Source organism: Diuraphis noxia, unplaced genomic scaffold (assembly GCF_037042655.1).
Source record: "Diuraphis noxia isolate RWA-SAM2 unplaced genomic scaffold, SU_Dnox_SAM2 contig0004, whole genome shotgun sequence".
Taxonomy (NCBI): domain Eukaryota; kingdom Metazoa; phylum Arthropoda; class Insecta; order Hemiptera; family Aphididae; genus Diuraphis; species Diuraphis noxia.
In genome coordinates this window covers 3,109,907-3,133,952 of record NW_028301714.1, presented here as the reverse complement: position 1 = coordinate 3,133,952, position 24,046 = coordinate 3,109,907, and the positions used below count along the sequence as shown (strand labels likewise).

Sequence of the window (24,046 nt, the reverse complement as noted above, 5' to 3'; positions counted from 1 at the left end):
TGAAGAAACAGTAACTCAGATGTTACATTTTATTTTATTGTCAAGTTGAATTTCCACAAGGTGGATATGAATTTTATGTATAATATGTCATCAGTGTATTTAATGGAGTATTAAAAAATATTAAAATTATAAATTGTATATAAACTTGCAATAACATGTAATATGTTGACACATTTTAAATATAATGAATGAAAAAAAAATAAAAAAAATATTAGAAGCATTATAAAATATTTTTTTAAGGCCAATTTTTAAAACTGTAATATAAACTGTACAACATAAAAAGTATTAGTATTCTGGAATAAAATACAAAGAAAAAGTATTTGTATACTTAACAAGACTGGTAATCAGTAACTGAAAGAAAGAAAGAGTCAAGCTTTAAAAATATTCTGAAAAAAAACATGATTGTTATTACATAAAACCAGCTTCTACAAAATTGATTTTTTTTTTTTAGTTGAAATTAAAAATTAATGACCAAAATTTGAAATTTTCGCCTAATATTCACATTAGTGATACAATGTTCAAAATATTTTTTGTCATTTTGTATTATTTATTAAAAGGCATTTATTGATTTTCAAGTCAATAGTTTCTTATCAACTTATGAATGAAACAAATTATTGTTTGTTAGTAAAAATAAACCTTAAAAAATGTAATACAATATTCTTGGGTTCATAAATTGTTCTTACAGCAATCTAAAAATATTAAAAAACACAAGTACATTATTTTTTTTATACATGTTTGAATGTTTCAGTATAAAAAGTAATAACTAATAACAGTTTAAATTATTTGATTAAGTAATAACAGTTGATATAACTTTGTTTGTAAAAAACAATTTTTAATTATTACATAGACATGAAGTTTACAATTTTTATTACCCAACTAATAATTGGTATGGACAAATCATTTTTTTTTTTTTAGTTGGAGAACTTGGTCCTTTTAGTTACCATCTACTGCCACCGTTGGTCATTAAATTTTTGAATATATATATATATATATATAAAGTGCAGGCAATCGTATTAGTTGAATAAAAAAAAAAACAATTTTAGTGAAACAATAAAATAATTTATACAAAAATAATTTGGAGCTAATAAAAATAATATAATAATATGGTATTAATGATTTTGTCTTTGACAAGAATATTTTATAGTATAATTTGTGTGATATTAAATTCCTGATAACAAAACACTTAATACTAATTAATATTAAAAAACTAAAATGTGATAAATTTACAGTAGGTAGAACTCTTGTATTAAACTAAAACAGATAACTTTAATAATTCATTATTTAAGTATTGGTATTTTGAGGACTGAGATGTTACATTTAAATTTTTTTTTAAACATGAATTTCACAGACTAAAGCTTGTTTCATTTGTTACGATTCAAAATAATTAGTTCTCCAATATTTTAAATTATTTTGCCTTACATTTTGATCACATTGTACACTATATTTTTGATATAGTATGTAATATGCATAAAAAATATTAATAATTTAGCAATAACAATTACCTATATATAACATAAATTAAATATTTCTTTTAAGATAAAAATTTATGTTGTTCTAATAGTATTAAAATTCTATAAGAATAATGATCATAAAAGTAATACTAAATCAGTCTTAAAGTATACTACTAAAAATACAATATATTTATCAAAACGACAAAATATGTTAAATTGGTACAGATATACATCATAAATGGAAAAAAATAGAAATATACCTACAACAAAAATAATTATTTAAACTTAGTAAGTTTGATTAATTAAATAAATAATGTTTCAAACAGAAATTAAAGTTAGATAAGTGATTTAACAGTAGAAGAGTTTCACTTAAAATAATTTTTATTTATATGGAGGATATTGAACTTAATAATATGTTAAAATTAATTAATTTGAACAAAAATATATATTTTTGGAGTCTTTTTTACAAATTATATTTTATAAATTATATTCAATGTTTACACATCATAAATACATACATTTATAATATTTTGTTTAATTCATTAGAATAAAAAAATAAAATCTTGTTAAAAATACATTGTTTATGTATGTAGGATGAGTAAAAAAAAATTATCTTTTTAGGTTATTAAATATTTTATAAGTCTTTTTTCTATGCACTATATAACTTATTGCCGATGACACTGTAGTAGCAGTTGTTAGCCACCACAACGCTTTGAGTGCAGGGTGATCAACAAAGTCGAAAACTGGAGCAGCTAAAGTAGCACAAACCATTGCTAATTGAACTGTAGTATTCACCTTGCTTATGAACATGGGTGCTAGTTGAACATTGGTATTGGTGACATCAAATAATTTACTTAAAGTCCTGGGTTTAGGTATTGACATATAATGAATTTGAAAGGCAGCACCAATTAAAACCAGATCCCTTAATATAATTATACCAGTAAGGTATATTGGGATTAAATCTATATAAGTCAATGTTAAAAACATAGTACCCACAAGTACTTTGTCAGCCATTGGGTCCAAGAAACTACCTAATTTCGACTTCTGTCCTTGGAAATTCCTAGCAATCCACCCATCAATTAAGTCTGTTACACTTGCTATTGCCACAAAACTGAGAGCATACTCAAAGTTTCCATTGACAATAAGATAACCCAGAAAAGGACTTAGGACTATTCTAGTCATACATAGCATGTTAGGTATTGTCCAAACATTCTCCTTTATAGTATCCCGTACCTTTGATTTAGTTTCCTTGATGTCATCCAGAATGAATTTACCTTTGGTTTGAAATTTTTGTTTAGTTTTTTGTAAAATAATCTGTTTATCTCGAATAGCATTTTTAAATTTATTGTGACGCTTTGAAAATCGATCATCCGCAAAATAAACATTTGCCATAATCCTGTGATTTTTATACGATCGGACTGACAAAAATGATTTATTATTTGGGAGTACAGTTGGAAAACACATTCTGTACTGAGGTAAATACATTTTACAGCAACATTGGCTCGAAGCAAATATATATTTCAATAGGTGATGCATTTTTCACTCAGCTTTATAGTTCTTTCTTCTTATCACTGTGAAAATAAAATATTTTAACATTAAGAACTAATATAATGTTTTATAATTGCATAAACAAAACATTAAATACAATAGTTATTTATTAATTCATTCTCATGATTTTAATGTTAATAAGTAAAAGCCTAACCAAATAAAATATACATAAACATAACCATCATTCATAATATTAAAGTTGCATCAATCTTTAATTGTATTGTATTTTACTTTTTTTCACTTAGAGACTCTTCTCATTTAATTTAATTTATTATTACTACAAACAAAAAGGGTAGAATCCAATCATAACAATCATCATAGGCCTTATAAGAATCAGGTCATGTTTTTCAGATGACAACAAATATTTTCGTTACTAAAAATGAGTGCTCAAATGTTTTATACAAACCAATCAATAAATTGGAAATTTCATTGTGTCAGGTTTTAATTTCAATACAACTCAGATTGTTGATTCTGTGTTATTTTTAATTTGTTTGTTGTAAAAATATTTTGTAAGTAATAAAAGAGATAAGTATTGCTTTGCTAGTTTTTTCAAGTGCTTAGAATTAAATTACAGACATTTTATTTAATATGGTAATGTAATTACTACAATATATAACAATGGTCTTATTGTAGTGTAGAGTAATACTTTAGACATTTAAATCTTAATAAAACATAATATGACATTACATGGTATTCTATTATACTCACTTAATATGATACAAAAATGCGTTATTCAACAGCAAAGAGTTATCTTGTTTTGAATCGTTAATGAAATTATAGATAAGTAATATAATTTAGTAACTTACTTACTTTAAAAGATTTAAATTTACTTCAATATTAAAGTATTTTCATTACTTTAGTACCTATTGTCGTGTCATAGTTAATAGGTGGGAACTTAATTACTTAATAATTTGGTAAGCTCGAGTAGTCAAATGTTAATGTCTGATATTGCCATATTGGTGCCCGATAGGGTCAGATCTCCCGAAAAGTGATAAGCGTACTAAGCGTGATAAACACTGAGCAATGACATAGATAATATAATATGTAAATACAAAACATTATTTTAATTTTAAAAATATTCATTAATTTATCTAAATTATCAGAACGAAAGGACATAAACGTCATAAACCTACAAAAATTTCGATTAGTGCATCGAAAAAATGCGTTCTTTGTTGTTCCTTCGTTCTTCCAAAAACGAACGGCAAACAGCTGCTGTAACTCTGAGGTTAGGTCCATTTAAAATCCCTCCAATTTATCAAAAATCCGCTATCACAAAATAATAATTCTATTGTTTTGAACAGTTTCGACTTTCGACCATTCCATTGCATATTCCAACTGAAAAATTGTAATTAGTACTTTTAAGTTTTAATATTTTCAACAGTTTTAAGGACATTTTCCAACATGATGCACCCTGCCGAAATTGAGTTCATGGCCGAAAATGAGATCATTCAGATTGTGCCAACATTCAATCACGCCGGCCACGTACACCTTATTTGTGGTTCTTATGGTCCGTTCCGAGCAGGTCTGCCGTTGAACGTTCCCATTTGGGTGGCATTGAATCTGCGACAAAAAAAGACGTGTCGTATCCTAGCTCCCGATTGGATGGCCGTCGATAAGTTGCAAGAAAGACTTGAAGAAGAAAAAGCGTCTAAGTACAGTAAACACATTGACCATATTATTGTACCATTCTCTTTACTTTTGATTTTTTTTCAGATTTTTTACACAGCTACCAAGCAATTTCTACCTGGAAATTACACAGATGTTATTGACTGTAGCCAGTGAAGATATTCCGCAAGGGAACGATATAAAAACGGCAGTTAAAGTCAGTTGATATTCCTTGTTTTACAAATTATAATAATGATATAAAATTCACCTATATTTCATCCAAAACTTAGAATTCAATTAATTTTAGTTATATTTTTATGCATATCAGGCAGTATTATGTTCAGATTCTTATTTTTATTTGTGATATTTTGATGGGAAATACATAATTTAAATATCTAATGTTCCTTTTTATTTTTCATGTAGTATAACAAACTAGTTTGAAATAACAATAGAATTACACATTCACCTATACCTAACGACTAATGCACCTAACTGACCTAACCAGTAATATATCAATAGTTGATTGACTATATAAATTATCTATTTCTTAAACATTATTAACGAATACAGTTCCATGTATAATTGCACTCTAACCACCTACCACTCTTTTTCTTTTTTTAAATCTAGGCAATATCTTTAGTTTTAGACTACATAGTCAAAATTGAGCTCAAACTCTGAATTTTGGCGGTTTTAAGTTTCCTCAACTATGCTACTGTATTATTGTATTTATATTTGGAAGTATTAAGAATACTCCCACTTTTAGGTAGACTATTTCCACTCCTAGGAGTTATGAAGTTCAGTCTCAATCTCATGTTTTACTACTGAGGCCGGCAAGTGTAGCGAGTGTTTGAACTAACTCTAACTAGCAAAATTAAATAATGATTTCAGATTCTTGTTAATTGTTTTTGACTTCAGTTTTCAAAATTTTTATTTGCCTAGTTTTTGCTTGATAACCAAATTGTCATAGTTCCAATAATTACCATCTCATTACATTTAAACATTTTTTTTTAAATATGTAAAATTTGTTTAATATTTTTTGCAGAGCGAATAGTATTGTCATTAACTAATACATTTGGATAACAGTATTTAGCTTTATATTATCATCATTTAACAACTTACTGATAATTTTTAAAGACTATTGAACTAATTACTTAATCACTTAAAAACTTAATACTCACACAACTTAGAAGATAATTGACTTTCTATGAAATACTTTTTTTAGAATATTTGATATGTTAATTTAAATATTCAATATAGATAATATTATTAAAAATATATTTTCTAAAACAACCAGTTTCACAATATTAGTCCATCCTAATATTTAAGTTTAATAATAATATATTTAAATATACAATCATTAGATTTTTTATTACAAAATATTAATTTCATTGATTTGTCTTTTAAAGGATCTATGGGATTTGAGAATAGCAAAATTAAGATCTTCTGTTGATTTATTCATTAAAGAAGGTCGTGTTCAAGCTTCTTTAAACCATTTGACACCAATGGAGATTAATTCTGTGAGGCCCGTATTCCCAGATACATTGGATGCTTTAATGACGCTCCATGAAGTAAGATATAATAAAATCTTTTAATGTATAATACACATATTTTTACAATTTTTTGAAAAAATAATACTTTTTAAATAATAGTATAATATCTATATAATATTATCACTATAATATCATAAACTTAAGTGAAAATAATCAATTTACTAAGTTAAATTTATTTTTCTATTCAGCACATTAACTCGAGTGACGACAGGGAAGACAGCAGTCAGTCTTCTGTAGCAACTCCTAGTTCAGCATCTTTTTCATCATCTTTGTGAAATAATGTATTTATACCTAGAATAGTCAAACTATTTGAAGTGTAAATAAACCTCATGGTACTGATCCTTTTCTGTGGAATCGGGTTAAATTATTTGTAATTCAAATTATGTAACATAATGAGTGTAATATATTTTATCTTAAAAGTCTGCAATATTTAAATTGTTTTTATTAAAACATTGATTTTCTTTAGTCAAGATCAAACACATTGTTGTATGTTTATTATGGTGATTGTATGTTAATGATAAGTATTATATTTATTATTTTTATCTCTAACAATAACATGTTATATGACTTATTAACTGCAGAGGCATAGAGTTTAAAAAACGTAAAATCTCTTATATTTAAAAGTTTCATAAAAATTTTATGTAAAATGTAAAAATGTAATAAGTCTATAAGTTTAGCTACAAACAACAATGATAACTAATATATATATATATGTTGTCGGGCATATAGATCATTGTGATTGCAGTATAATATTATTTTAAATGTCAAGATCAAACTACACTTACTATATATAGGATATAGCCAAAGCCCAAGGTTAGGTGAAAATGTTTATATTTTAAGTGTATAGACGTTTATAAATAATACATTCATAATCTAAACAGATGATTGTATTCTCGTATTAAATGTTTTTTTTTAAACAAAAATAGGTTTTTTTATTTTAATTTAAAATATATAGTCAATTGGTCACCAATAACTATTTACACTACACTTTACTGTAAAGTTGTCATTATCAGATTATTAAACATAAACTTATTATTTTTATGATGTATTATTCAATTATCTAATATAATGAAAAAATGTTATTAAATAATAAAAATGTATATTCTTTGTTTCTTACAAAATTATGCAATTGTTTTTATTGGAAGTATAACATTGTAAATATTTATTACTTTAGTATGTTATTTGCCCTCGACGTTATCTAATGAGTATAGAATTTGCAAAACCACTTTATTTTGTGCGATAAACATTGTTTTATAATTTTATTACTCTTTTAATCATTTAAAGTGTATCATAGTATTCAGGGACCTAAATATCTGGTGATCAAAATGGTTGTAACAACTGCCTATACCTGGTTATGATTATATTGTTAACAATACAAAATAATGGTTTTTTTTTTTTTTAATCTAAATTTCATGTAAAAATAATATAATATTATAATTTTTTTTTTTTTCATTTATTAATTATAATTGTTTCAACAAAATGTTTGTTTTTACAATTTTTTTTTTATACATTTCATATATAGAGTAATACAATTTGTACATTATTTTATTTTTTAGTAAAATGAATTTAAATTTGAGTTGTTTAGTTAGGTCATTGATCTGATGATACCGATGATGAAGATGATGAGGATGATTCTGGAGGTAGCAAGATGTCTTGAGGTAGCCGTGGCTTTAGTCTGCGGTTTTTAGTTATTTTCCCAATTTTGAAGTGAAGGGCGCCTTCTATTGTTTTTAGTTTCGTGTGAAATTTTTTAAATTGTTCAATTATCCATGTGTTTATGTAAGGTATACCAGTGTCATTATGGAGTTGTGTGTTTCGCATGAACCATGGGGCTTTAAGAGCTATTCTGAGAAATTTATTTTGAATCGTTTGTAATTTTTTAATTTTTGTTTGGGATGCGGCTGCCCATATTGGGATATTATAATTTAAAATCATTAAAAATATTTCAGACACAAATAATGCTTGTGCAGTATATTATTTTAAACTCTGTGACACAGTCTGACCTTTGAAGTTCTAACGAATAGGTATACTGTAGCGTAACATTATTGTTACAAAATATGTACAAAAGGAAAGAAGGTGAAATTAAACATGGTTTATGTACCATCTCAACACATTTTATGTGACGTGAGTGTTAAACATTTTTATTTTTATATAATATGTTATATTATATTAAGTATTAACAATTAAATATATTTTGAACTTGTCGATGAGAACAATATTATTTTTTTATAATTATACAGGAGTCGACGATTTCATAGGGTTTCTCGACTTACCAATATTAAAAATTTAAAACTTACTAGGTGACAATGGTTGATATGTTTACTTTAATAACAATGACAATAATAATATTTTCACAATAAATGTTGGGTAAATCGCAGCGCTTTCGGGTAACAGCAGCACTGGCAGTACGTATCGAAAAACACGAAGCGCATGCAATCCAACTGACAAAATGTAAACCTTATATCTAATAATAATCTTTTAGTAGGTTTAAATGTATAATATTAAATCGTACCTAATAATCGTTATAATAATATATTAAGTTTTGTGATTTCAGTCTTGTGAATGAAAACGCGTTCGCGCGTGGACCGTAACAATATGACATCATTAGCGATGTATTGCAATAAAATAAATAATATCAATACATCGATAACAACTGCAGTATTGCACCTCTAGTCGTTGGCCGTTGCCGCGTTGGTGGCCACGGTTTGGGCGTCGGACTTGCGGGAAGCGGCCGACGCGACGTCGCTGCCGTGCACCGCGGAACCACTCTGTTGCTGTTGCTCCACTTCCGCCGCCCCGTCGCTCACCGTGTTCGTCAGTTGCTTCCGTATGTCGCGTATGCTCTTCCGGATGGCCTGCGCCAGCTTGGTCGTCGGCTGCGATACCGCGGTGTCCGGAAGAACCGGCGCCGCGACCTCGTTGGCGGACGACGTCTTGTCGCATTCGTCGGGCGGCACCACCGTTATGGCGCAAGTGTCCCTCGCCGACCGGTGGCCACTGTCCATCAGTCGTTGCGGGTCCAACTTGATCGCGTCGTCGTAACTGGGCGGCGGCACGTCCACCACTGACGCGTAATCCGGCGGCTTCTCGTTCAGCCGCACCGGTGGGTCTAGTGATATCACGTGGATGTGGTCGATCGACTCCTGCGGACAGTTGACAAAAAAAAAAAAAAACCGTCACTTTTATTATAGGCACTTATACCGACTTACATCTTAGAGTATTATATAATTATTATGTATAGATGACTCATTCGTTAATAATCATTCCCAAACAAGGATATTCATGCAGGCAGTTTTATTGACTTTTTGACTATGATAAATCTCATAACTTATGATTATAGCGTACCTACTTAAATTTATTATTGGAAATTAATGAATTCCAAAAATTTTATGATGAAGAATATACCTAACAAGTTGCAGGTACCTATATACAGCTAGGTATCTACGGCCATACCTACAAGTTATCGTGTCTACCTTTAGATAGGTACTCATAATTAAAAATTCTATCATTCTCCATGATTAATTTTGTTTAGTTATAAAATACATTCTAAATTTAAATTATTTATTAATTAAAAAAATACAGACCGGTATCTCAATGGATAGGTTAGGTTAATCAATTACTACAATAGTATGGCATTATAAATTATTCCAAAAATATATATCCTAGTTTAAGATATCAATAATGTAATTATAAAATTCATGATATAACAATAATATCTCATTCAGAATATTTATTTATAGTTATTATATCGATCAATTAAATTAACGTATATGAATTTATTGAGATAATTGTAGACATAAACTAAAATCATCGTTGGTTAGGTAATCAAAGTTATTATTTCCCAACACGGATTTGTGGTTACAGGCTTACAGCTGCTGAGCGATGGCATGGTATATGGCCATGAATTCCCGCGATAGATATTTTTTTTTTTTTAGATAAACCAAATATTTATAATATAGTATATTTATTAATTATCATTATGATATTTATTATTTTATACTATATGATTATAATAATATGATACATTAAGATGGGATTGAGAGATGGCAGTAATTGATAAGCTAACCTAGATCCTAATCGAATTAAGAAGTCGGCATTTACAAGAGGATATTACTAGCAAGGTAAAAACTAAAAACAATAGCAAACACTGCAAATTACAATTTACAATAAGAACAGAGTGACGGGATTGAAAAATCCGGTAAATCAAATAGAAATATTTAAATATATATAAAATATATGAAGTAAATTGTAAGATTACAAAGGTTTTCAGTACCTAACACGTTTCCTTAATAATTTGATATACTACCTAATTATTTATACAAATTATATACAAAATAATGGAACAGCGGGGTGCTATTATCATAGATATTCTTAGTCCAGAAGTTTTGATAGCTTAGAAGGTTAGAAACTATTTATTCAATTTTTGATTAGGTTAGATCCATCAACATTTAAAAACAAATTTTCTATTTTACAGTTTGCATAAAAAGGTTGGTTCTCATATGAAAAAAATATTTTATTTACTATACGACTTAAAATTAAAAACGGTACACGAAGAAGCGAAAATACATTACCAACGTTTTCAAAATCGACTATTATCAAACCAAAACCCACTAATAAAAATCTTGCTACACCCTCCATTCCCTGGTCCCCCCACCCCCACAGACGCTTAAAACGCAAATGGTGTCGGGATCTGCAATCCCTCACAAATTAAACCTATTATAAAAATCGAAAAAAAAATAGAGAGAAATAAATAAAAGCAAGCTATGAGTGTCATTAATGGATGATTTCTCTATACATGTTAATACATTACTGTAATTTAAAATTGTACTCAGAACACATTATTATGCCAACAGGTATAGATTGTATATTTTCAAATAAAGAAAAAAATATCACCTTACGATAATTCTTTACAAGTATGAAATTCGAAAAATCAAAGTTTGATTGGCCAAATTCATTAACAAAAAACAAAATGAATGAGAGTAAACAGCTTGACGAATCGTTTTGTTTACTTAACTTGTAAAACTATTTATTTGTAATTTAGAGTAGATATTGTATAATATGTAGGTTCGTATGTATAAAAACCTTCGTATCTTTACTATTTACTTCACGAGGCGTCGCCACTCAAAAGTATGCACCGTTTCAAAATATTAGTATTAATTAGTATTATTAAACACCGTGAAATAACTCAAAACCTACTAATTTGAATTTCCATTTAGATTTGTAGGTACAACAGAATGCAGAATTTTCTGAAAAATTATCGACCTAAAAATGTACAGTAAAACTGGTGATTTTCATTTGAAAAAAAAAATGAAGCTTGTATAACTATAAGAAACTCCTTAAATAGTTTGAACATTTAATTATTTAAAAATATTCTACCGATATGAAAATTCAAAAAAAAAAAAAAAATCAAATGGAAATAAACAAATATTACTAAATGAAAATAATGCACATGATTATGATTGATGAATCACTCTGCATATCATATAGGTACATATAATAATATTCATAGGCACAGTAAAAAATTAGGCACAGTTAAAAATTCTATAAAAAGGCCACAACATCTGAATCAATACGATATACGAGAATTGAGAGGTACCCGCGGTATCATAAATGAGCTGTGTATGAGTGGAAAACAGACAAATTATTACTACACTCATCAATTATTATAGTAGGTATTAAATACAAAACATTTATTGGATTACATGATTAAGAATTTAAATGAAATTGATTTCTTAAAATTTAAAGCATGCGCCGTCATATTAAAGCGTTTACAACTTGAGCGCAAAGCAGAGAATTACAATTCTAAGTCTAATACGCATTTTTTTTTTTTTTATTACTATTTTGGGTATCTAAATTATTCTACATAGGTAGTGTTTATTTTTAAAAACATTCCGATGAGTTTGGTATAGTTGTCTTTAGAAGAGGTTGTCTCCTTTATATACTTTATATAGTTACTTATAAATTATAATAATATATTATATAAAGAAAGTACTTAGAAGGATATTTTAGAAAATAGAAGAATAGAGAAATACAAAAAATTTACCGAAACCCCGGTTTAAATGCTTACCTCGTGAGTAAACGAATTGAGTTGGCAGGGCATGTATGGAGGTCAAAGGGAACTTAAAGAAAGCTCTGGAAGGAAAGATAAATGGGAAAAGACCTAGAGGTCGCCTTAAGCATCGCTGGACAGACAGGGTCAACGATGATTTCAACAGCAAGTGCACCCATGGAGTGACAATAGCAGACAGCGTTGACAGAGATGGGTGGAGAACGTATTAGAGGCATCGAAAATCCTTCAATGACCGTAAAAGCTCGAGAAGAAGAAGATGTTATATAAAGCCGCATACCTACGTAAGATTAGGTTAGGTTGACGATGAGCGATAATTTATTCAAATTTTGTTGGTATTTACCTACATATATTTATACGAACTAATTGCATCATAAGTTAATTCTTTAATCAAACTCATTTACTCATTTATATTAGACTTTATCGTATACCTAAATATTTAATACCATAACACATTATGTATTTATCTGGTCTACCTGTGTGTTTGAATATTTGAAAAAGTAAATTTAAATGTGTAAAGAATTAACTAATACATATTATATTGGACAGGAATTAAAATCAGTACATGATTGACATTAATACAGTATTATAGACGTATCACGTATGACGTATCTATCATAATTTGAAATTATTTTCGTATGTGATAGTGCAAAATGTAATTTGATTTTGATTTTTGAGCTTATAATCTGCTTTTTCTCTATTTTAAAACTTTTTTAATAAAAAAATATACAATAATAATATATAATTACAATTTTAATTCATATTTATTTTTAATTATCATATTCGTATACGTAAAACAAATGTTATTCTTTAAACTATTTGATATTTTTCTTGACTGAAATAAAATAATCTTATTTTCATTGTTTTTATTTTATGTATAATTATGTATTTTTCCGTAAAATTTTTAAAGTGTATAAAAATATTTAAAATAGTGATAATGCTGTAATTTACATTGTAAAATATAAATTACAAATTATATATTATATTATCTCAGTCCGTGATTGAACCGAAAAGCGTTTATCGTTTTATTTTATTTTTTTTTTATATATCTAGAAAGCCATAATTATAAACATAGCAAACTTATGAAAAGATGATGCATTGAACATAACTTTACATAGGTACATATTAATTATTATACTAAATTATTGACGTCACTATATATGCCTAGCTGTAAGAAATTTAACTTAGCAATTATTGCAACTTTCGTTTATAATAATTTTAATTATTATTAATGCTGACTGTTTTTCAAAAGAAATATCAAATCTGAAGCGATTCTGAGCAGTATACCACTACAAGGTTTATCTAAATATATTGTTTTAATAACGCAATGATAATTTATTTCTCATTGTTTTATCATCATTATATTATTATTATTAATAATACGTAATGGAACAGGCAACAGCACGTCAATACGCGTCATACAAAAAATTAAAGCTGTTTTTGCTACAGCCACACTATACACGTTTAAGTAGACACAAACACAATGATATTTATACTCATGAGTAAAAAATTTATTTTATGACATAACATTGCTATGATAGGTTAGATATGTACAAACTACTGTTTTCAAGATCATTTCGATGAACTTGAAAGATGCAAAAATATACAATAATAATGAAGATATTTAGTTATCGTGTCGTGTATTAGTGTTCAGAATTGTTTTTTTTTTTGATAAAATATCGTCTGCAAAGCACTAATGTCATTAAACATTTATGGCAGTCAATTATTATTAGATAAATCGTTACGTTACATACATTTGTCGCGACGAAAAATCGTAGTTTAATGTGCTCTATTTTTATATTTGTTAAAAATTTACGTAATTTTTCGAACTGCCACATATTTTATGAGTGGGAGTACCTAGTACCCACACCGGCTACACCATGCCAATAATTTACGTTTATGAGTTTATAACAATAATATAATAGGTAGGTAACATAGGTACCTATTTGATATTTCAATTCACGAGTGTAAAATATAATTGACTCGTTGGCGAACCTAACCTTTAATTTATATTTGTAAGTTTCAGAACACTTTGACGTGTTGATCTCTACGGAAGTCGAAAATAGTAATTGAACGAGCCTTGCCTTGAACTATATCGTGTCAAAATTAGTTGAATTTCGTGAGAATAATAATATTATTATATATATGTATACGAAATACGCCGTTCACTTGCGTTACTGCAACAGTCGGCGCTGCGCACGTCACCGCATATATATGCGGTAATATCGTCGACAATCTTACGAAAATGCCTATGATTTAAGATTAATGTTCCTAATTTTTTAATTTATAAGATAAAAAACTAAGTCTTGAACATTTTACTTGCATAAAATACTCGTTAAGATGTATTTATGTATGATACATCACGTACCTGTACATCAAATTTCAATCATTATATTTTTAAACGCGTGTTGTTGTAGGTATATATCCTGATACTGATTCATTTTTACTATAATTAAAAATTAAAATAAAATAAGTGTTTTTTTGTAAATATCTAATATTATATATTTTACATATCCATTTTGCATTAGGATCATTGCTAGTATTGCTACATGATTAAAAAAAACAGAAATGTATTCGCATTTGAAATCCAATGGTACGAGTATATCTACTATATTTTTAATAACCTAAGAAATATATTTGACGCAATTTTCGGGGCCCGTTACCCAACATACGCCCAACAAAGTTATCCTAAACCATGACAAATGTGTGTACATTTAACAAAAACTTATTGACTGATGATTTTTTTAACTCAAATTTAGTAGTTATACGCAGTATAAATGCACATTACATACAAACTATAATATTAACGGCTATTGTAGATAACAATGTTCAAGTTTATTTTTTTTTCAGGCTATTTTAGCTGTCTTATATTATAATATATCATTGTAATATTCAAACCGACTAGAATTAATTCAATGTACTTATGTATATTTTGGAAAAAGTTGATTCCGTTATGAGCAAGTAACATATGCATTTCTAATAATAAATGTGTCATATACTAGTGAATAGCTATCATATTAATTTGATGCTTCATGATATATTATATAGTGTATTAATATAATTAATTATTCTACCTACTACGCAATATGTAGCTTAATGTTTATGACTGCGTATTTACACAGTAACACGGTCGAGAGATGGTATTGCTACATTTTGTGTAATTTAAACTATTTTTTTTCGATTGTAGATCCTTAAGAGGATATTGCACCAAGGTTCGTTATCTTAAGGTTATGCGTTTAATCGCGTAGGTAGTAGAAAAAACATGTTCACGCGCAGACTGATCGATAAAAACAAATAGGAAATGATTGTGAAGCTAATACAATAGTATATAAAACGCTTGTACATAATAAACGTTCATAGACTCCTGATACATAAAAATGAAAATAAATCCATGTATAAAGTAGGTATAAAACTATAACGTATTAACAATGCGTATGTATCCAACATTATATCTCACACTAGTAACACAGATTTTCATATCATGAATTCAAAATTTATAATTTGATTTTTTTTTTAAACAATTTGCTAACTGGAGTTAATTAATATTCAAAGATGTACGCGCGAGATGTACTCGAAAATGTTTAATTTGTTTTTGTATGTTGTATGCCTATATGTTATGTTATGTACCTACCTATATATATATTATGTATAGTATACAATCGCGATTGATTAAAACTGATCACGATAAATTAATATTTTTTTGCGATAATTATGTAAAAATAATATTAAGTATTATTAATAGCCCACACAAAAAATCTATAAATAGTACCTTAACCCTAATTGTATATAGATATGTATAGGTAATGTATGCATGAATTACATAAAAAAAAGCTTCCATGTCATAAATGTCAAAATGTGTCAGTAAAAACTAAAATTATCGGTTGTTATTTTAATGACGGTTATTTTTTTTATAAGATATTATATTAACGTTAAAACAGTAGGTACGTGTGTTTGTTGTACGGCCGTTTTTTATTATTTATTATTGTATATCGAGTTAATGTACTCTAGGGCACAATTTCAATTTATTTAAAAAGTGTATTAATTTTACGTATTGCCAATTTCATGAGTAACTTCAAAAATGTACATTGCCTAACAAAAAGTTTGATAAGTTCCACCTATAATAGCGTATATAATATTATTCTAACAAAGGTTTCAGACTTCATGAATACTGTATTTATATTCTATGATCATATTGTGAATTATATTTAAACAATAATCGTTCAGAAAATTGACATTTCAGATACTAACGAACCAAATGATTAACAATTAAACACACGCGGTGATTATTTTACCAACACTCGTTATCTCACATTTTGGCTGCATACGAGTTGATTCCCGGGTACCTGTTTACCTGCACCAATACCGTTTAGTTGATTCCCGGGTCATTAAGAGGTACGTACGAGTTGATTCCCGGATCATTATGTGTTTTATTTAATATTTAGTAAAATATTTTTAAATAAAAATTTAGTTTTTTCATATTTTTAAAATCATTCAATTTTTATTTATTAATTGTATTATATTTATTATTTATTATAAAAATTATTATTAAAAACATTAAGTAATTATAGGTAAAAAAATAATAGTCAAGTCTAATAGAATCTGGTCTCGGTGGACAAGAGCGAGTTGTGTGTGACGGTCGAACTCTTTACTGTTATAAACTCTTTACTTGTGCAATCTATTGATAATTAATATACAACAATAGGGAATCAACTTGTACGTCCCTCTTAATGACCCGCGGGAATCAACTCGTACATACCTAATAATGACCCGGGAATCAACTAATACATAAAATAGGTCTCAGGAATCAACTCACCTACACCGCACATTTTAATCTCATATTCCAAATTTCCCGAAAACTTAGGTAGTTAATCAGTTATAACTTATAAGTATTTTTAATGCTCAGATGAACTTATCGTGGAGTAAATAAAAGAATATCTAGAAAAATGTTAGTTCTGTACCCCATTAATACAACTTTCAAAGAATATTATAAGTTATAAGCTTAACGCCTGAGTTGATTTAACTAATTAATACATGCTCGAAATTAGATTTTTTAAGATCAAAATTCTTAGACAAATAACCTGCTTTACAATAGAAAATTAAATAGGAATGTTGTTATTCAATAACTTTTCACTTTTATAGAAACAGCAGTGGCGTAGTTATGGTGGGGGGGGGGGGTAAGGGGTTTCCCCCCCAACCACCCAAAAAAAACTTTTTATATTGGTATTTTATCTTCTGTGATACTAATTATTTTTAAAGTAATCTTTTTTTTTTTGTGCATTTTTCGATGATGATACCAATTTGAAACAAAATAAAAATGACGTTTAGTTTAACTAATAACTTGTAACTTTTTTCAAAAAATGTTCGATAAATTAATATAAACTGTTGAAAGAATTTCTCTGTAGTAAAACAACACAAAATATAAGGCTAAGAATCAATTTTGTTTCAAATCACCAAATAAGTTCCAAAAACTAAAATCATCCCCGTGAGCCATGGGTTGTACTATATATCGGTCACTGAATGAGACTACAAAAAAAATGTGATCCGGTACAGAAATATAAAATTGGTTTTTTAGTAAATTATACTACCTACCTACGCAGTACGCTTATACAGCTTGCGTATAGAGTTTCCAACCCCGCACAATGTGTTCGACACGAGTTTTCAAATAATGTCTGATACTCTGATCAATGTCTATATAGTAGTGAGTAGTGACGCTATTAATTTATTTTTAACGTGTATCATGGTTGAATAATGGGTGACCATTCCGAGATTGAATTCACTTAATATAGGTATACTCTAAACACGTAATATATGTTATATGTATTTTTATCTTTTTAATATATAACAAAAAATATAGAAAACCTCTTCGTTGTGTCGAACTTAAGAGGATGCCACACCCGCATGTATTGTCTTTGTCGTACAAGTGCGTAACATAGCAAATTTTACGCTCAGCAAATCTCGTTTATCTCCTTCAATTTAAAATTTAGAGAGAATTGACCTATAATAAAAATTAAAGGCAAGATTATTACCGAAGGCATCTCATGGGTTTTTTTATTATATTTTAATTTTAAACCAAGTTATGTGTATTTTATGATATAAAAATAATTTTAAATTTTAAAATACTCATAACTCGCTTTAAAATTAAAATATAATAAAAAGCCCATGAGATGCCCTCGGTAATAATCTTGCCTTTAATTTTTATAATAGGCCAATTCACTCTAAATTTTAAATTAACGGAGATAAACGTGATCTGCTGAGCGTAAAATTTGTAAAACAGTAATAAACTCATCATACTCGTTAAAACTTATATAGATATACAAGCAATACGCATCACACAAGTCCGCTGTTATAATATATATAGACAAACACGTTTTGTACAATCATTTATCTGATCACCCTATAATTGTATATAAATTCTATGATTATAGTTTTTGAGCAAAAAATTAAGTTAAATACTACATTTGTATAGATATTTACTTTAATCATCATTCGTCTTTTATCATATTATTTCAATTACTTTAAATTATTAACAAATTTACCTTTTGTATTAAATAGGTACTTTATACATTATTAATACTTTTAAGCTGTTTTAATATAATAAAGTAAGTCCAATGGCCTATGTTGCTAAGGGTATATGTACAATTAAATAATAATAAAGTAAATTCTGTACATTTTATTTAGGTAATTTTGTAATGTTGAAACTTGAAAATGACATTAATCAGTTTAAAATGTCTCTATTTTTTCTCTCTTTTATCTTATAATGTAGTTCTTGTGCCTCGAGGTAAAGATTATATATTATCTAAATACAATTATTCATTTATATCCTAAACCTTAGGTACTTATACTTTTTAATTTCATATTCTCAAGTAGGTATCTATATGATAATATTATCATTTTAAAAAAAAGATTTAGATATTGTGCAACGTGTATTTATTAATTTTGTGCTTATTCAAATATTTAATACTTAATCAATATTATACTATCTATAATCGTTCAAACTTAAAAGCATACAAGTTATAACTTATAAGATTAGATAGAATTTTCGTGCTTTCTTTCGCACATAACTTTCTCTGTATTTTCACTACACGTCATGGTTCTTATGTTTTAAGCTTTGACGTTTAATATAAGTCAAAAACTAAAAAAAATACTACCCAATACATGCATATATAATATTATACGCAACAGAAAAATGCGATCTGTATTTATTTTAATATAATTAAATTATTTAAATTGTATATATATATATACATATATACACTATACAGGTTCTGGTATATCGATACAGAAAAACTGCGTGGACGACAAAGATCCCAGCAAGTACAAGACTTGCCAGCGGTATCCTCTCGGGGTACTCAGTCCTATATTAGCGAAATATCGTTGAACAAAAAAGCAAAAAAATACTTTATAGTTTAAAATGACTTCACACTCGGCGATGTGGTAATATAACAAGTTTTTGTCACACCCAGTAACAGTTGCCAAATTACCTTGAACGAAGGTCTTTCTGGAGAAAGACTTTTCGGAGCCCGTTGTTGGTGTGTGTATGTATGTGTGTACATTCGTTCATTCGTATAATAATATGCAGTATGAACAGCACACACACACACTCAACATTCGCGATATTACAGGTCTGCGAGTTCATTAGCCTTATTCGCGTCGTCAATCGGGTGATTTTCGATTAAACGGTTTAAAGCGTTATTTTTCTATAGGTATATCCAATATCCATAAAGGTACGTAACCCGATGATCTAATTATTCACTAAAAAATACGTATAGGTACATGATCTAGAACTCCGATTTCCTTAGTTTCCTGTTCTAAAAACTAAGGTTAATATGATAATGTAAAGTAACTATTACGTGGTTCGTTTCTTTTTTAGTCCGATTTACATAATTGTATGAGAATTCGTATATATCTACACTATTATAATTTTACTTCATTGTCTTTAAAAATATGAGCGCAACATGGGAATGGAGATTTCAATCTTTCAACTTGTATAATATCACTTCAAAATAAATAAATAACAAACTTCAATTTATCCAAAAAACAAATGATTTTTTTATTAGTTACAATGTAAATTATAATATGATTACAGACCCTATTCGCTCAAAATGTAAAGTATTAAATATTATAATATTATAATACTATATATACCTTTCTAAAAACTTGGTAATAATGACAGTGCGCCTTACTTTAAATGTGTTAAGGAAAATTTATCTCAAGATTTTAGGACTATAGTTGCGCAACTATAGTTACAACCTTTTCTGGGCCGTGCTTAAACGATATAATGCGCTTAATTGTTTATACAATAAGCATAATTGTAGGTAAATAATATGACTAACAACGACGACGACGATATTTATTTGTCTTTCACGAAAATACTTTATCTACGTCTATATGAAATTGATTAGAAATTTTCGGTAATAGCTACACTATTGTGTTTGTATTAGCTCACTAGTAATCAGTACCTATTATTGTTACCTAATGACATTTTCCTTGCATATTATCGATTTATCGAATAGCTACTAGTGAACGGATCTAAAAAAAAGTAGCACGCCGCGCCCCCGTAATTTATTTCTTATTCTTTTAAACCGTCCAGAAGCATTCGTGTGATATATTATACTCAATAAATCTAAGCCTATGCATATATTAAACATCGCCACGCCACACAGTCACCGATACCGGCACCGTGCATTGACACGTGTGTATCACTCACCCGAGATAATAATGTAAATTATATATATATTTTCAAAAAGGACGACAACTGTCACACCGTTGTGTGTCCGCGCGAGGCACGCAATGACAGGTGTAATATTGTTAAGGCGTTCACTATTGATGTACGCTATAAACTGTCGTAAAAATGTAAAATGTATAACATAGATTGAACAATACCACACGGTCCACACACCACATATAAATATTTACAGGTATATAGAGACATTCGATCCTCGTCTGTAAATTACATTTCAAACACACACGGGGCGTGACACAAGTGTACAAATTAGTTTTGTGGCGATTTACAACAACGTTGGAAATGTGCCAAGAATAATACTGTATCGTATTACAATAAAATTTATCATCCTCGTAATCCGTGGATCCTTAAGCCGTGGATCAAGGATTACAATGTATAATACATAATATTTGTAATATTATTACATGTAGAGTAATGAATGATGAGTATTAGAGTATTATTTGTTTCGCCCATTTGCAGAGATTTGTGGATTCGGTAGAAATTCATTTTATTTGCACACCAGCCACCAGGAAACATTATTTTGAAATTAACTCAAAACATGTTTCGACTAATTTTATGTTTTAATTATTTTTATTGTAGCACACTATAGTTACAGCTATAACCTCTATAATAGTAGCTAGGATAACTATAAACGGCTGGACGCATCGATCAAATCAAATAAGATTGCAACGTTCTATACATATTAGTTATTACTTGCTACTGCTGTAATCGTTGGTAATTATTGAATTTTAATAAACTAATCATGTATTATACTATAGGAATAACCTAAGACGTGTATGCGTGCTGCAGATGTTGCACATTATAAAGCACGTCATATCATCTCATCAAGTATCAGTTATAATATGTATTATGCTAACATAATTATTATAATAACAAATAGTTAAATATATTTTACTATTGCACGTACGGGCGCAGTCACTCTATCGTAGCTATAATTTAATTATATTTTATAAAAATGGGATGTACCATTTTATGTAATGAATCCACGAAGATGATAGGTACTCGTAAATTAATTGTTTTTGTCATAAGTGCATATTGTTATAGATATTAAGCTGAAACGAAGAGCATAAATTCCATCTTAAACCTTTATAAGTAATAATGTAACGTAAGTTATACGGCAAAAAAAATCAGAAAAAAAAAATTCACAACATATACAAAATACACCTGTCTATACGACTATACTTATAAGTTATAACTAGTTAGTTAGTACTTTAGTAGTTATAAATGTTATATACTTGATAATAAGTCATAAATCAAGGAAGAGAAACGTATTTTAGGTCAGTAAAAGAAAAGTCTATACAATTTATATTGTTATCGTTACTATTTGTTCCAAATGTTCCAATATTCCATTGTGCGCCAACTATTCAGTGTACTACCGACAGTGTGCTCCTAACGTAATGAAGCAATATATATATATAGAAAACAATTTAAATTCAGATGTTGTGGGAGAACTTGATCTGTAAGGAATAGAAAATAAAATAGCGTAACGAAACTTGATCAGTTTTATACATAACATATTATTATACCTTGGTAATAATATAAACCAATGAGTATACAAGGTGCGTAGATGTAAACTTTATATTGAATTGATACCCAGTGGCGTAAATTGGGCTAAATTGTTAGGGTTGCAATCAGTTTCCCGATTATACAGACTTTTGGGAGACTAAGCCCATCATACCCCCCTAAAAAGTTTTATATTGTTCTAAATATAATATTATAAGTAAACAGTACACAATCTCAACAAAATTATTTTAACCTTAAACATATATAATATCTATTGGTGACTGGTATGTATTATGAATATACAATATAAATAGGGATTCAATATAACTAATTACCGTCAATAGAACATGTATAATTTTCTTAAACAATATATGAATACATAAAATACAACAGTTCTTTTAATCTAGACTCTAATAAATAATTGTATCAAACTTGTTCAATAATAATATTATATTACCTGATAAATTAATTTACAGATCAAATATAAATTGTTTTATTTGTCAAAATTGTAGTTTTAATATAATGTAAATCAGTAATATACTGACTAACCTAACCTAACCACTACTTTAAACTTAGTTCATACAAATCAAAAGTTATATATGAATTTAGAGTAAAAATAGATGCTTATTTTCGACTTCGATATTTTTACAAGAAAATTGTCTATTTTTGCAAGCTGTTGAAACACTTTTAATTTTAATCTATAAACATAAAATAGTGAAATATGTTTTCACTATAAATATTCAGCTACCATTGAGATTCGACTCTGCCGATCACAATAAATACATATTGGTAGGTATATTAATAGAAAATGGTCAAAAACAAAACTATAAGAAAATGTGCGACCCCCAGTTTACGCCACTGTTGATACCTACCTGGCTGGTGCTAATACTAATTTTTCACTTATTAAACGAAATGAATTTTATCCAAAATCAAGAATACAAATATTTTAATATAAAAATATCTTGTGTTATTAATATAATAATAATATCATTATTTCCAAGTATAGATTATTGCTAAGAATAGATAATAATATATCAGATTTTACAATAACACTTTAGGTAGTAGGTACAGTTGTCGTATTCGAATATAGACAATAGTATAGAAGATATATACAAGTATACAAAATCAACTGCTCTGAACGTGTTTTGCATATAAATCAAATACTTCACTATATTTTGTTTGGTTGCGGGATTTTATACATCAAAATATTATCGTATTCATAGGTCATGACTATCAATAAATTTGAGCGAAGTGGTCATTACGTGTTAAAAATAAAATAATTTTTTGAAATATATTGAAAAAAATAATAACGTATAACTTATTATATGTTATACGAATGATATTCAAATTTCAAAGTCAATAGCATTATCAAAGTGTCAATAAAAAATTATTATGCCAAACGAACAATTGATGATTAAAGATAAGATATTTAAATTTACAAATACTTTTAGATTTATGTGGTATAATATCGGTAATAATAACTGTTGTTTGATTGTTTCTTATTAGAGTAAAACTAGTACGAATTATTAGCATATCATAGATATTTTTCTCCAAGTGTCTACAAGGTACTACTATCGCG

The 24,046-nt window shown here is 27.9% G+C and overlaps 3 protein-coding genes across 8 annotated transcripts in view; 1 reads left to right on the top strand and 2 right to left on the bottom strand.

Moving 5' to 3' along the window:
* Window positions 1-807: 807 nt before the first annotated feature.
* On the bottom strand, window positions 808-4,076 carry LOC149055495 (putative cardiolipin synthase (CMP-forming)). 2 transcript variants are annotated; one of them, XM_089225286.1, is made up of 2 exons: window positions 3,810-4,076; window positions 808-3,022 (listed from the first exon to the last, which is right to left on the bottom strand). In XM_089225286.1, exon 2 carries the CDS (start codon window positions 2,985-2,987, stop codon window positions 2,061-2,063), a length of 927 nt encoding a protein of 308 aa, XP_089081412.1. In that variant the 5' UTR covers window positions 2,988-3,022; window positions 3,810-4,076; the 3' UTR covers window positions 808-2,060. The 2 variants fall into 2 exon arrangements, with proteins under 2 accessions (XP_089081412.1, XP_089081411.1); XM_089225285.1 differs by having other exon boundaries at window positions 3,708-4,075.
* A 211-nt stretch (window positions 4,077-4,287) lies between these two features.
* On the top strand, window positions 4,288-6,583 carry LOC149055494 (DNA replication complex GINS protein PSF2-like). The gene is made up of 4 exons (XM_089225288.1): window positions 4,288-4,651; window positions 4,713-4,821; window positions 6,011-6,172; window positions 6,343-6,583. Exons 1-4 carry the CDS (start codon window positions 4,401-4,403, stop codon window positions 6,427-6,429), a joined length of 609 nt encoding a protein of 202 aa, XP_089081414.1. The 5' UTR covers window positions 4,288-4,400; the 3' UTR covers window positions 6,430-6,583.
* A 1,868-nt stretch (window positions 6,584-8,451) lies between these two features.
* The window catches only part of LOC107167983 (uncharacterized), a 42,931-nt gene continuing 27,336 nt past the window's right edge, over window positions 8,452-24,046 (bottom strand). For all 5 annotated transcript variants that reach the window (XM_015517220.2, XM_015517221.2, XM_015517223.2 and 2 more), the window contains exon 3: window positions 8,452-9,297. In XM_015517220.2, coding sequence (XP_015372706.1) covers window positions 8,824-9,297 — 474 coding nt within the window. In that variant the 3' untranslated portion in view covers window positions 8,452-8,823. The remainder of the gene's footprint in view (window positions 9,298-24,046) is intronic.